The sequence below is a fragment of the Perca flavescens genome, chromosome 5 (genome assembly GCF_004354835.1).
Source record: "Perca flavescens isolate YP-PL-M2 chromosome 5, PFLA_1.0, whole genome shotgun sequence".
Classification (NCBI taxonomy): domain Eukaryota; kingdom Metazoa; phylum Chordata; class Actinopteri; order Perciformes; family Percidae; genus Perca; species Perca flavescens.
Window position 1 is genome coordinate 18150347 of NC_041335.1, and position 12443 is coordinate 18162789.

The 12443-nt window shown below is 41.8% G+C and overlaps 1 protein-coding gene and 1 pseudogene across 2 annotated transcripts in view; both read right to left on the bottom strand.

Moving 5' to 3' along the window:
* The window catches only part of ebf2 (EBF transcription factor 2), a 31545-nt gene extending 30710 nt beyond the window's left edge, over window positions 1-835 (bottom strand). For both annotated transcript variants that reach the window (XM_028577941.1, XM_028577940.1), the window contains exon 1: window positions 702-835. In XM_028577941.1, coding sequence (XP_028433742.1) covers window positions 702-835 — 134 coding nt within the window. The remainder of the gene's footprint in view (window positions 1-701) is intronic.
* Window positions 836-5543: 4708 nt separating this feature from the next.
* LOC114555469 (eosinophil peroxidase-like) lies at window positions 5544-11466 on the bottom strand (annotated as a pseudogene).
* Window positions 11467-12443: the final 977 nt, after the last annotated feature.

Here is a 12443-nt window from a genome sequence, read left to right on the forward strand (position 1 = left end):
TGTCGGTAAAGAAATAAAAAACGTGAAGATGATAGTTGAACAACTTTGTAAATGTGAAAAACTAAATGTGAAAAACAATAGAAAACCCGTGTAATACTTCTGCTGATAAAAAGGAATAATCATAAATGTAAAGTGAGGCCACTGAAGAAAAAGGTGTTTTTCAGCTACATCAACTAAAATAACTACACGGGGGGAAATCAGCTTTAGGCACATAGGCTCCTGGTTTTCAAAGTATCTCAAATTGTGTAGTCTAAACTTAATATTTAAATTGACCTTTTGCACAAGAGTAAATTGTCTAATTTGTGTGACTTAATGTTAAAGTCTAATAGGCTATAGTTATGATTAATAGTGTTGGGAATATGGGCTTACTTGCCTTGTGTGCATATATAACCTTTTATTGCTTTAAAAATAATAACAATATCAAGTGTTGTTCTTTCATCATATTTAAAGACGTTTTATGAATTTGGGGCAAAGAGGTTTAAAGGGGACTCGTGTCATATTTTGCAACAAGTAGCATAGTTTGCAGGTCTTTTTTGATGGACGCCTGCTCAAAATTCACACATCATAAACTATATTGTGCTCATGATGCTGATTATGAAAATAAATGCTGTCACGTTGCCAACAAGTCTGAGCGCAACTGATGAAAAGAAGTGGTGAGAAGGTAGTCTAACGTCAATAGATCAGCTGGGTTTGTACTGTACCTTTGCGCCGCTACGTTCGCATCCACAACCCCGACATTACGCACCCACGACCGAACGGGATCCATCTCCTCTCCAAGACTTCTCTCTTTTAATCCGCTCACTTCTCGCATCAGATGCTCCTGGATCCCGAACATTTAAGCCCTGTCCTGTGCGTTTGGGTGCACTTTTTTGAACTTAAGAAGAAGAAAAAAACTGAGCTGGCGAGCTAAAAGCACTTCGCAAACACCCGAAGGCACTGCGCTCCTCCACAGCTTTGACAAAGAGATGACCGACGCGGTGTGATGATGTTTTCAGAAGACTCCTCAGTTAAAAATCCACTCACACTTTCTTTTCGGGCTGAAACGATGATAATAAATGTATTCCCCTACTAATTGCAAGCATTGTCCAAGCGCAAATCTCCAGCGTCAGTTCGAGCGCAATGTTCACCTGCTCTCACCTCCTCAAACACTTCAGAGCGAGTCCGTCTCGGAATATTCTGTCCTATAGCCTAGGTGAGAAAGTCTTCCTTTGTCAGAGGGCCAGATCGGATCAAAACAGTTGATCCGAGGGCCAGGAAGCTTGCAGTGAACCGCTTTCTTGAAGCATGAATGAGACCCTCTGCCGGGATAGAGCGTGGAGGAGGGGCCTTAGTGCCATATGGGGGACCGATTGTTGAAATGGATGCTCTCATTGGTGTAAAGTGCATCCGTTGTTTGGACTTCTGCCAGATTCAGCATCCAACCACTAGCCTAACTCTCGCAGCAAACTTTCAACACATTACGTGGAACCAGGGGGATGATAAGGGGAAAACAAACAATTGTTACACATTTTAAAGCAGAAACTATCGCATCTGTGACTTGGAAATAGCATAGGCCTAGGCCTATTTGTAGTGTGACAAACGAAAGGTCCCCTTTGTGCGTGCGTGGGCGAGGAGAGGGGGGGGGCTTTACAATTATTCATATTATTCAACCTCAAAATTGTGGACACGTTTAAAAAAAAGCGTACATGTTTTATATTTACATGTGTTCATCTCTGAGTGTTTAAATAAAAGCCACGTGTTCAAATGTGGGTTTAAATTCTCCTGTAGGCCTACACGCTGCCCTGAATAGTCTGTAGGCCTACACCAAGTTCTGTTTGGTCTATTCATTCAAGTCAAAATCTAACACAAGTGCGCTCTCGACAGGCGCGTATTCAGCAGCTCGACCGTCTGCTCCTTTGAACGCAGTGATTCCGCTGAGGAGGCATCGCATCAGTGTCAGCCGCAACAATGGCCGTCTGGTTGGTCCATCAATCTCCGCCAGCAGCGGACAGGGCTGCGCTCTGATTGGCGTTTGGACCGCTGCCTGACAGGGCCCGAAATGAGTTCTTAATCAATACAACAGACTGTCTTATCAAAGCCAAAGTGCTCATGAAATCAGTTAGAAATCACGCAGATAAAAAGAGTCTACCTCGTGTGTTATTTGGCAAGTTAGAATATGCGTGGCCTATTAATTTTGCATACGGTCTTACGAAGTTTCTTCAGCTGCTGATTGGGATCAATGCAAAGGCTCTGTGAGCTGTAATAAACCTAAAAAGGGCTATACAAGCCCAAGCACAATTTATTATTGTAGTAGTAATTCGTACATTTTACATTAATCATATCATTGTTTCAATAGGTAATTCTCGGTTTCGAAATTGATCTATGTTTTGTGTTTAGGCCCAACAGCATTTTTTTTTTTTTTTTTTTTTTTTTTTTTTTGCAGGCTAAACATTTATTTCTTCTTCTGTTCATCATGGCGTTGACAATATTTTTTTATTTCCAACCCTGGTTCTTTGCCCCTTACCGATAGCCTACTATTGTCTCTGTGTGGAGTTTGTGCGCCTGGACAATGGATGTAAATCTCCCCCCTCGGATCCCGCCTCACCCCACCATCTGCCAGCGCGGGACAAAGTCAGATGTTCCCCCAATTATGAGAGCAGTCTTGGGGAATCCTGCTGCCGAGTCTCCGCCCTTTCACCGTGTCCCTCACACACTTCCTCTGACATGATTGACAGCTCTACTTAACCATGAAAAATCTGTATATGATGACACACTTTAATAAAATTCCTCCACTGAAATGCAGAGAGATGCGCTCTATAAAGTAGGTTGCTTGAATGGACTTATTGGTTCTTTGACTGGCCAATTAAAGAGAAGCAGCACATGAACGTTACAGTCAGTGCAGACACAGGATCTGCTGTCAGTGCCTTGCTCAAAAACTCAGTTAGTCGACCCAGAATGGCTGAATATGTGCAGGACATCAAAGCTTCTGGTGGTTTCTCTGCAAACTAAAAGTAGCCCAAAGAGAAAATATTGATTTAAAACTTGAATTTATTATTTATTTAATGTTGGGAGGTGGCGTAGTTGATCAGCTATCATCCAAGTCATCAAACACATTTTGAGTTGACATAGCCTATGTATGTCATATGCTATGCTCAAACAGGTTTCTGGTGTCATCACATGACAATGTTTTGTTAAATCAGCTGTGCACATTTGTCCAATCATATAACATTTAGGCTATACATTTAATCTCTTTTGCCAAAAATACCCTAATCACAGTTATTACGGCTTTAATGGAGAGTGTATCGTTTAAAATTCAATATTCCAGTAAATATCTCACAAACAAGCATTTTCAGCTTGTTATTACGCTTTATGTTAGCCTATATCATTTAGTATTGTGAAACTCAAAGTTGGCCGAAAAGTGTACATTTTAACAGAGAAACAGATCAAGTCAATAGAAAGCTGTGGATTTTCGAAGCTGCGGACGGACTCGTCTCGCCCACTTCAGCCCCACAGGTGCGACAGGCTCGGCCGTGATCATCATCCCAACCCGCAGGACCGGCCTGTCTAAATGTGGCTTTTCTAAATTGGTGAAGCGGAGAGTCAGGGCGAAAATGGGGGATTAGTCAAACCACCAACGTCTTTCTAATCAATTTAACCCGCTGAGACGGCCAGCCCGTGTGTTTTTAGGGAGGAGGTGAGGGAGGGATGGGGGGGAGGGGAGGGGAGTGCGGGGATCAGTGACTGCTAAACCAAACAATGGGGTATCGTGTGCCGCTCGTCCACTCCAGCATTCCCCCGCTCCCATGGGACACCCAGAGCCACTCTGTGTGGATGGCACTGTGTCCACGGAGGTCAGGAGGGGCGTGGTGTGTGTGTGTGTGTGTGTGTGTGTGTGTGTGTGTGTGTGTGTGTGTGTGTGTGTGTGTGTGTGTGTGTGTGTGTGTGTGTGTGTGTGGAGACGCAGCAGCTGGTTTCCGTCCCTCCTCTCCACTGCGTAGAAAACACCAGAGCTAATGCGACCCACCCCGTCTTCAATCGATCGCCATATATATTGCGCTCGGTTTTTTTGTTTGCTTATTTAGGATTTAGGCAAGGATGCAGATCCCCCTGGGGAGTGTCGGCATCCGCAATTAAAGCGGAGTGACCACCATTAGACTCATTTGTTAATAGCAAAAACATCATCTGATCTGCTCCAAATATAAAGGGCCTGTTGTGATTTGGAGTTTAATAATTTATTTAAAGAAAAGAATATCTATTGTGATCTATTCTAGAATAATACAAAGCAAGAAGCTTAGAATATGGTCAAAAATAAATAGGCCTGTAGAAAGTTCAAAAGTTAGGTATGAATATCACCATATTCCTGGCAGCCTCCATATCACTGTTACAGCCTGTAGTGCTTTATCACCAGTTAAATAAAATATGACATGTTTTGGTCTTCTTGTGAATTGGTTGGACAATAGCAATATAGTTTATCTTTTGAATTACACTTAACCTTTCACCCTCCCCGCAGACACTGCCCACATGGACTTAAAAGAACACCAAAAATACTACTGCTAAGTGGTTAGACATTTGTCAGACAAAAACAGAGCTTCTTAAATATGTTATATATTACATTATATTTCACACAAAGAACTTTGTCTTCTCACGTGCCCGTGAGCCAGTATGCATACTAAGGTGTTGAAACTAGCCCAAATCGAAGCCAGAGTGTTACAGGTTATACAGTTATTTGCTGGTGATGTCAGTGCACATCAAAAGTTGTGCTGAAATAACTATCTAAACACTTTTGACAATGAGTCAATAGTTTGCATTGAACTATGAAATTTATAACTGACTGGTATGGGTGAAGACATTTGTTCTGTTATGTTGGTTCTTCAAATATAAGGGATCCCTCCAAGGGAAGAGCTGAGTAAGAATTCACTCCCCCATATACCTTATATTGCATCCTGGCTTGCAGAAACTCACTTTATCATTGTATCTGTTTATGATTTATTTAGAGTTTTTTGAATTATGCCAGTATAAACTACACCACCAAATCAACAGTTCATCTTGAGAACTGTAATTCATCCAAATCAAGTTGAGCCTGCTTTCCTAAAAGATTGTATGCTTGTGCCATCTACTGGTCTGGTTAAGAACATAATCAACTGTGGTTTTCTGGTTTGCAAGCAAATATCATATCATGTTCTGAAGTTGTATCACCAAAAATGTCATTCAGAGGCAGTGGTTGATCTGTAGAACAATCATTTTTTAATGTCAAAAAAGTGCTTACACTTAAATTTAGGAAAAACAAAAGTGTGTTCCAAACAAATTGAATAAGCTGTAAAAAATTAAAAATAAAAATTAACCCACTGTACATTTCTCGGAAAAGAGGGAAAGATAATTTTAAAAGATAAAGGATTAATTGATAAAGAATTAAGAACAATATCACATATAAAGTCAGGTAGTTTCCACAGGATTAATGCCACTTCTTTAAACATTGTGCTTTTCTGTCAGCAAGCTCCACTATACAAAAATGTCTATTTTAACATGTTAACATGTCTTCAATTGCTTTAGAACTTTTCCACATTTGATTCATATTAGTAGAGACTGGTGACTTCAACAAACTCTCAGCATAGATCTGCTTAACTTAAACCTGAGAAAAGGTCAAATCTGAATAATTTAGAGCACGTGTGCTGCCTTTAATCCTAGTGCAATGCAGAAAACTGCAAATGTTAAGTGGAATTATCTCACCCTTTTGGTAGCATTTAAGGAGTGCTTATTAGACTTAATAACTGATCAAAACAGATTATTTTCACAGTGTTAAGAGGATATTGTGGGTCAACCGCTGTATAAAGAACAGTCTCCTACTCAGTGAACAGTAGATGCCCTGAGAAGAAGCTGTCACGGGTCAGACCGTTGCCACCGTGGTTGACCCTGTCTCCCCTCTCGAGCTTAATGTATGTACTGCCACTGGTGGTGATGTACGCGCTCTGCTGGGTGGTGAATGAGTGCAGAATCTGCTCTCCGTTACGCATCAGATCCGCACTGCCAGCACGGTTGAAGATGATTCCGTGGAACTGGAAATCATAAACACCTGGATACTCGCGTAAAATACCCTGTCCTGATATCATAGTTGTTCTGTCCATTGAAGATGACCTCTCGGAAGATCATGGGCACGCCGGTTTCGAGGTAGTTGTTGCCCAGTCTCACAGAGAAGGCAACTTTCTCCATGGTGCCAGGAGGTCCAGGTGGTCCAGGGGGGCCGCTCAGACCATTTGGACCACTGGGTCCTGTATGAAAATAAAACATGAGGACAATTATAGCAACAGGACCTTCCCACCTTCCCAAACATCAAAATATAATAATGTTGGCACTGATTGTCTTTTTTCAACTGTGTCAGATAGGATTTCAGGACATTAATTCACCATTCTCCCTCCATGGACTCATGTTAAATGCACTGATGATCTCGCACTTGGTGCAACCGACCCTCGGGGCCGGTACTGGAAGGGCTTGTTTGGTACATCAGTGATACCAGTGTTCTCACAGATGATGCGAGCAAGTGAAGTTTCTCTCAGGGACCTCCTCTGGGCCTCAGTAAAGACTCCCTCGTTCTTCCACCAAAGTCTGAAATTGGAGAGTGTGACTAAATTTTATTGGAAAAGTAAACGTGAAGGCCCAAACGCACTGAAAGCATCTGGCGCTCGTGTTTTGAAGTACTCCCATTATTTTAAATGGCCAAACACTCACCAAATGCATTATGACGCATCAAACTGCTTTAGCAAGGTCAGTTATGTAACATACCGGTCTCCCTGGCGGACTCTCTGGAACTGAGTGGAAACCAAGCATGCAAACAAGGGTCCTACTCTTCGTCCTGGGACAAATGGCTCAGACACTCCTCCCAGCCACACATCGATGTTGTCAGGTGTTCCGTAGAGATCCAGCAGTTTCTTGGCCAGATTGGTGGTGTTCAGCACATTTGCCAGGTCTGCCTGATTTCCCACGCCATTTGTTGTAGTCTAAAAAGGAACACACAGGGTAAAAAGGAAGCCATGTTTTAAGTGTGTGATCTGTAAAGCCTACAAAATCCTAGATGTGTTGGCAAAATTAATTCTTGACATGAAGAATACGTAGGTAGAACAATTAAATAAATACCAGGTAATCCATGGTCTCTGCCTCTCTGCATGTTGAGGGAAGACAGATCCATCGCCAACTTAGCAAAAAATTTAAACAGCCTGTCCCTCAGCTCATCAGTCATCATGTGGTTCTGCGTGTTCAGCTTGGCCTGATGACCCACCAGGCCCCTGATGATTGGGTCCACACCACCTGAAGATCACAAGGGACCATTTTTCATTGTTTGTATTCATTCTCCAACTAACGATTTATAATGGCAATCTACAAAAACAACAACAACTAAACAAAAAACTAGTGTGATCATACAAATTCACACAGACACACACTGTAATGAACCAAAAGCCTGAGAGAATAGTAACGTTTTGAGTTTGCTTTTAAATGCGGACACAGTTGTGATGGACCTGAGGTCATCACGCAGCTTGTTCCAGAGAACAGGACCACAGTAACTGAAGGCCCCCCGGCCCTCAACTGACCTGGATCTAATTCTGGGTACAGCTTGGAGACCTCTGCCTGATGACCTGAGAGGCCTGATAGGGTTGTGTGTGATCCGTGAGCAAGTCAGAGATGTACTGAGAAGCTAAACCTTTAAAAGGTGCCCTGCCACACAAAACAGTTTTTCCTTGTATTTTTTTGAAACAGGTTAGGTCCATATGTGTTTGTGTTATGTGGTCAATGTGAAAATGAACTGCTACCTCCTCTGTCAGCTCTAGCCACTGAACAGAAATAAGCAGAGAAATCAGGCCAATTACAAAAACTGGTCAGTCTGACGTGGTGTTGCCTGAGCTCCTTACTATTAATGAGGTCGCCCAGTTGCGCTGGGTAAAGGATGCTGATAGCCAGGCTCTCATTGGCTAGCTGTTAGCCAATCAGAGTCAAGCAGCTTAGCTTGTTGAATATTAATGAGAACTGGCACAAATTGAGCTGAGTCTTCCTGCAGGCGTTCTACACCATGCTAGAATGGCTTGAAACAAGGTAACCAAGGCATTTTTTTGACAAAAAAATGTTACAGAGTCCATGGTAGAACTTCAGACATCACCACAAAGTAATAAAAAATATGTGTGGCAGGGCACCTTTAAACGCTTTATAGACTATAAGCCAACGCAGTGATTTCAGTAGCGGAGTAATGTCTTACAATTTAAGGACTCCGGCTGCCACATTTTGAATGAGTTGGAGGCGTCTTACTGATTGTTTGGATAATCTTGCAAATAGAGTGTTACAGTAGTCCTGCTTGAGATAAATGCATGAAGCAGTTTCTCAGAGTCAGTTTGAGATATCAAAATCCTGAAGTAAGCTGTGAGAGAGTTTATCTGCTGACGGACATCGCTTGCACCAAAGATGTAGCCTGTGTTTCCAGAACCACAAGCTGGTGCTGAGCGGAAGAAGGGGATGCACTTCTCCCCAAAGCGGGGGTCGTCTCTGGGAAACTGTTTAGATGACAAGAAGCAGTTAGCATCCTGTGTGTGTGTGTGTGTGTGTGTTTTTTACATCTTTTCTTGTGTAATGCATGACACTGACCTGAATGGGAAAGCAGGGCTCTGTGCGTTCCCAGCCCTGGTTACAGTCAATACCATTACTGAATGAGCGGATAATAATAATAAATTGGATTTATATAGCGCTTTTCAAAGACTCAAAGTCGCTTTACAGGGGAGGTAGATTATAAAAACAGAACAAAACAGAACAAAACAAAACAATACAAAACAAAACAAGATTCAGGCCCAGATGAAAAGGGGAGGGGCGTGGGGCTACGGATAGGCAGAGGTGAAGAAATGGGTCTTGAGGCAGGACTGGAAGATGGTGAGGGACTCAGAGGTGCGGATCTCTTGGGGGAGGGAGTTCCAGAGCCTGGGAGCTGCTCTGGAGAATGCTCTGTCCCCAAGACTGCGGAGTTTGGACTTTTGGATGGAGAGGAGACCAGCTGAGGTGGATCTGAGGGACTGTGAGGGTTGGCAGGGGGAGAGGAGGTCAGTGAGGTATGAGGGGGCCAGATGGTGGAGGTGTAGGTGCTTTGTAGGGGAGGACCAGGATTTTGTAGGTGATCCGGTGGGAGATAGGAAGCCAGTGGAGTTGTTTTAGGACAGGAGTGATGTGGTGCCAGGATTTGGAGCGGGTGATGAGGCAGGCGGCTGAGTTCTGGACCAGTTGGAGTTGGTTGATGTTGGTAGAGCTGATGCCGAGGAGAAGTGAGTTGCAGTAGTCCAGTCAGGAGGAGATGAAGGCGTGATGGCAGGAGACTGAGGAGTAAGGCTAAGGTCATGGTCAGTCCACTGGGCGAAGAATGTCCCCAAGTGAGTATAGGTTGGATCGCTCTCTACATCAGCGTTTGCTGTGCTCAGGATTCTGTTGGACACTTCCCTTACCTGTGGACAGGATGTAGACAATGAGCACCTTGGTGAAAGTGGCACAAGCTAATGAAGCTCAGCGCAAATTCTTTCAGGAAGACGTCATTACCCCAATCACTACTCATTCTTAAATCAAATCAGCTGTTCAAGAAGTGACGTGTCAGTTAAACCAATCAGACTCGGCCACGAGATTCAAGGGCCAATCACAGCCTTACAACTCTGCTTTAAATCTGTTCTCTTCTTGTGCTGTTAGCTGTCGTTTCAGGCAACGCGCCCTCCTCCTCCCCTGCCTCCTCCGGTAGTTGTGTTTCTCCGGCTGACCGCTCCGTTACCTCTTCGGTCTGGTCTCTGGTCTCTTCACCGCCGCCACCAGTGTCTGGGTTTCATCGGGGGGTTATGTTCCTATTCCCTACCCCTTTAAGAAGATTATTCTTATTCTTAATCTCCAAAAGACTTTGTACATTCAATATCATACAGTTGTACAATAAATATCTTTGCATATCTCCAAACGACGTCTCTCCTGATTGAAATAGCTTAAGCATTAATGCAGATGTGATTAAATGTTACTGTTCTATACTTTGTTCAGTATTATTGTCTTTTTCCACCTCATGCATACAGTACATATATATATATATATAATTACCAAAGGAAGAAGAAAACTGTTGACTTTTCGCTCAGGGTCCCAGCCTTTAGGCAGAGAGATTGTATCCTGGTACTCAGCAGGAAGCCAGCGGGCGAAAGGTGTGTTGGAGGATCCTAAGCGGCTGTTTTCTCTAGGCAAGAAAAACTAAATAAATAATAAATCCTTTTTTATACTGTGTTAATCTTCTCTGTCTTTAAGTTTGCTTTCATGGCTTTTTTTTATGTTTTCTCATGAAGCAAAAGGAAACATAGGGAAAAAGGGGGGGGCAACAAAAGTCTGAAACCAAACCTCAAATCAGGGACATCATTACTAAATGAAAGATAGCTGTGCAGTTGTCCACACTTAGTTTTAGTTTCTTTATTTGGGCAACTCTGCTGTAACCGATTTGCAAATGTTTGTAGGGTAAGGTCAGAGAAGCTGAAAAAAGATAAACACCTGTGGCATTTACGGAGCGTTTTTGACGTCTTTCCAAAGATCTCTTGATCAGATTAACAGCATTATCCATATAGTCAGCAGTACACACAGCAGTACGGGTGTACAGGATGTCTGAAGGATTCGCTGTATTCCTCCTCACACGATCAAGGCTCCTGTATTGTATGGAGAGGTCAGATTTATGAATTCATTCGGAATGTCTTCAATAGTCATTTTATAGACTTTTGTTATACTCTTTTTTCAATTACTGAATAATGTATACAGAAGTTCAGCAGGTTTGTACACTCACACTCTGGAGTACTGATAAGGTGAGTCCACATTGGCCTTGGCTGCGCTCACAGCCCTTTCAATGTCACTCCTGCTCAAATGTGATTCTAAAAGCAAAAAACACATTTGGTTTAAATGACTTTGTGGTTTATACTTAATACAAATACCTGAAAATATAAAAAATAACCTATATATACAAATCTCATACATTATTATTGACCATACCATATTAACTGTAGGTTGTATCTAAAAAAAATATCTAAAAATAATATGAAAAGGTAAAAATATAGTAAAAGAAAAGTAACCTAAAGCGCAAAGCTTGTGTTCTCTATGTCCTGTAGCTGCAGCTCTCAGAAGTCATACTGCCCATAGTATAGTATAATATAGTTGTTGCTTTTTATAAGTCTGGACGGCACGACATTTGACACCCATTTTCGTCCCGAATTTTGCTCAAATAATGAAATATTTTCTTCTTCTTCTTCTTCTTCTTCCTAGTTCCTTCTCCGCGCAGCAGCTGCAGTCCTGAGCGCCAATGACGTAAACACAGAGCAGCGAGGAAACCTATCCGAAGATCAGCGTCAGTACAATGTCAACGTTTTTATATGACGAGTGTTTGTTATTAGCGTAGGATTATTGGTAAAGAGAAAGTTAAGGTCCGGCAGAAGAACAAGAATTCTTCGAGGCCTTACTAAACGACATTTTTGTTAATCCGAGAAAGAAAAAAAAGTCTCTCACATAGTGACACATTTTGGTTATGATTTATTGTTTCATTTTTCGTTATGCATTTATGTCTTTGTTTGTTTGCTTGTCAATTACATGTTTGACGTAAATGTAAGCCTATCAAATGTAATAGCTAGAGGCCTAGCCTACTTTTGGAAAGGAATGTTGCAGCGCTAGGTTACACCTGATGAGCTCATTCGGACTGTAGCAATAGGTTAGATAAGATAATTAAAAAAATGTGTCAAGTGCCAACTTCTTGGAGTGGAAACATTTGCAACATGTTCTTGCCATGCAATGTCTGGAAACGCCATATTGCCTGTAGACCTACGTAGTGTCATGTTTTCCTCATCGACATGAGGCATAATACACAATGCGTAATGTACAAAGTGCTTTACAATAAGGAAATTACATGAGCATAAAAAAAGGGAATCAATGTAATATAAAAACAGGGATAGAATACCATATTTACTACTGATAAATAGGATGGAAAATAAAACACTTGAGAACAGCAAAAACGAGATAAAAAAGATGAAAACAATGCATATAATGCACAACATAAGATGGAAGGCAAAACCCAGTGAATAATAATTAGGCGATAATAATAAAATAAAGCAGCCTGAAAAAAACACAAACATTTGCGGCATCAGTAGGCCTCCCTAGAGATTTGAATTGTAAGATAAAACTCAGGAAGTATACCTACCTTTATATCTCAGTAGCCTATTTGGTAACTAATTTTATAATCGGCTTAATAAAAATGCTGTGCATGTCTGTTAAATATATATCCTGATAAAGTTAAGAGCATTGCAGTTTTTTGATCAACGAAAACTAAAATGTGCTTCGTTTGTTGGATTCATAGCCTTTGGAATAGCCTGGCCTACCCCTTACACAGTAAAACAGAAAAGCATTATTTTATTTGCCAACATTTTTTTACTTTCGTTATGTAGGCTAACCATAAT